This window comes from Platalea leucorodia (genome assembly GCF_965183815.1).
Source record: "Platalea leucorodia genome assembly, contig: HAP1_HAP1_SCAFFOLD_229, whole genome shotgun sequence".
NCBI classification, from domain to species: Eukaryota; Metazoa; Chordata; class Aves; order Pelecaniformes; family Threskiornithidae; genus Platalea; species Platalea leucorodia.
Genome location: NW_028121334.1, coordinates 35,510 through 38,267, shown reverse-complemented (window position 1 = coordinate 38,267; position 2,758 = coordinate 35,510). Strand labels below are relative to the sequence as shown.

Below are 2,758 nucleotides of genomic sequence, written 5' to 3'. Positions count from 1 at the left end.
TCATGTGTCATCATCTAATGTGAGCAAATGAACATTCTCTTTTATTCCACAGAAAGAGGCGCCTCAATGCAGTAACTCATCCCTCTAATCAGAGGAGATTCTTCTAAGAAGAGAAGTTTGGGCCTCTTGAAGAACCTGTTCCCGCCCTTTCACTAGGAATGGAGCCCCTAAACCAAGGGGGAATTCAGTCAGATGAGGGAAAACCTTCATGTGGTCTCTGGCAGTGACTTCTTCCCAATTCCTTTTTACAACAAACACAGAAGTACATGCCCTTCCTCAGGTTCCCTTCCTGCCAAGTGGGGAAAAGAAGGTCCTACAGCACTTCATGGAGAAAGAGGAATGGGACAACCAGACAACACCAGTGGAGTTCCTCCTGCTGGGACTGAGTAATGTCCACAAGCTTCAGATGCCTCTCTTTCTCCTCTCTCTCATGATCTACATGGTGACTGTGTTTGTTAACATCCTCATTGTTGTGCTGGTGGTGGCAGATCGGCATCTTCACACTCCCAGGTACATCTTCCTGGGGAATTTCTCCAGTGTGGCAATCTGCTATACCTCCACTATCCTGCCCAGGCTGCTGGCCAGCTTCCTAACCAGGGACAGAACCATTTCTGCTCAAGGCTGCATGACACAGTTCTTTTTCTTTGGCTGTTGTGCAGGTACTGAGTGTCATCTGCTGGCCACCATGTCCTAGGATCAGTACTTGGCCATATGCCACCCCCCGCTCTATGCCAGCATCATGAAGCAGAAGCTCTGTCTCCAGCTGGCGGCTGGGTCTTGGCTAGCAGGATTACTAATGTCTACCAGAGTCACCGGGCTACTTTCCAAGTTACACTTCTGTGGTCCCAATGCAATTGATCACTTCTTCTGTGACTTTGCCCCATTGCTGGAGCTCGCCTGCAGTGACACCACGGTGCTTAGACTGGTTACTTTCATCATCTGCTTTCTGGATGTGGTCTTCCCCTTTCTGTTCACCTTGGTATCCTATATCTGCATCATAGTTGTGATCCTGAGGATCCCAGCCACCACGGGGAGGCAGAAGGCCTTCTCCACCTGCTCCTCTCACCTCAGCGTGGTCACTGTTTTCTATGGTACCCTCATCGTTGTCTATATGATACCCAGAACAGCCTCACTGAGGCAGCTCAATACAGTGCCATCCTTTTTCTACACCATCCTCACGCCCATGGCCAATCCACTCCTCTACAGCCTGCGGAACAGGCAAGTCAAGGGGGCTCTTGGAAATGCCCTCAGAAAGACTGTGGCCTGCATCGAGAGCTCCTACTAGTTGTGACCCACCAGGAATAAACAGGTTGTGGTTGTGTCAAGTGTGAACAACTCAGAAGTGCATATTTTGTGTACCAGGTATATCTTTAGAAGTGCAGAATCTGGGGACTGTTTGGGGAATGAGAAGTGGGAAAATTTGGGTCTTAAAGACATACAGGTCTGGTGTTGAAGAGTGTAAAAAACTTCCCTGGCTTTCTTCTTGCTTTAAAGTAACCACAATTGTGATCCTGCAAGTGGGAGCTGTCGAAATGCCACACCTGTCCAGGACTGGCAGAAAACTTTCTCTAAACATGCTGTTTTCTCTTCCGTTACCCAGCCAAGCTGAGGGGTGGGGGTCCTGTGTGTCTGGGATTCCTCAGGACATCTTCGTATTGACAGTGGGAAGGGGGAAGTTGAATCAAGCCCTTCCACTGGACATGTCTAAATCTGAGTAGATGAATCCCATCCCTCCTGTTCTCTGGGCTGTCTAGCAGAGGAGAACTGTGAAAGCTAGTCTGATAGGGCCAGCCCCTCTGGAAAAACAAAAAAAAGTATATCCTTCTTCAGAAGAAGGGTACCTGAGCTGGGTATCACCTTCCCAAATTTTTAACACAGAAATCATTACTTCCCACTTCTTTCCTTCTCCTATCTGACCCCCCCTCGAGGCACCCTCCCCCATTGAAATTACGTATTTGTTTCCCACTGGCTGACTTCGATATTGCAACCTGAGTCCTCCTGTTTTCTTCTTTCTTGCAAAAGAGAGCAAGGTCACGCTCATGGGGCATGACTGAGAACATCCACCCACAGCAGCGGGCTTTCCCCATTTCCTAAGCTGAGGCATGCGCACAAGATAGAAATGTCTCCATCATCCCTGATTTGCGCAAGGGCCTTCAGCCCTGACATACTCCCACAACACACTTATTCCTCCTCCACCCACAGACATAAATCCCTTCCCACTTCCAGGCTTTAATCATGGTTGCAAGAATTTGTGTCACTTGAAGAAGTGAGAAGTGAGAGTGAGTGAAGAAGTGAGAAGACGCATTGAGCTTCTTGGATCTTCTTGGTGCTTATGGCAACGTTCCTGGCTCCCTCCAGATTTGATGGACTTCCTGTCTATAACAAGGGCTTTCTGACAAGCTTTTATGAAATGTTTGTTTTTCTGTCATTCCTGTGTGTGGAAAGAGTAGACACAGAAAAGAAAGAAATACCCACCAAAACGGATGCTGAGTGAAATGCCAGTAAGAACCAGGTGAGGCATCCCTCTGGCTGTGGCTTCCTGGCAAGAAGTCTGTCCTGAGAAGGGGATCCAGCCTCTGCCACTCTGGAGTGGGGAATCAGCAGTGTCCATGCCACCTGGCAGAGACTGTCTGTCCAAGCACGGTTACTGTCTTGTCAGCTTTGAGCACGAGCTTGAAAATGCTTGGCTGCAGGGGTAGTGCCTGCGGGATTATCAGTGCTCCAAAAGAGCAGTCCTTCCAGGTCTTTCTTGAGCAAG

The 2,758-nt window shown here is 48.8% G+C and overlaps 1 protein-coding gene across 1 annotated transcript; it reads left to right on the top strand.

Annotated features, from left to right (window-relative positions):
* Positions 1 to 325: 325 nt before the first annotated feature.
* Positions 326 to 1,285, top strand: LOC309603875 (olfactory receptor 8A1-like; the record flags this gene model as incomplete). The annotated part of the gene is given in 2 exon segments (XM_082338762.1): positions 326 to 691; positions 695 to 1,285. Coding segments are annotated over 2 exon segments (957 nt in total).
* Positions 1,286 to 2,758: the final 1,473 nt, after the last annotated feature.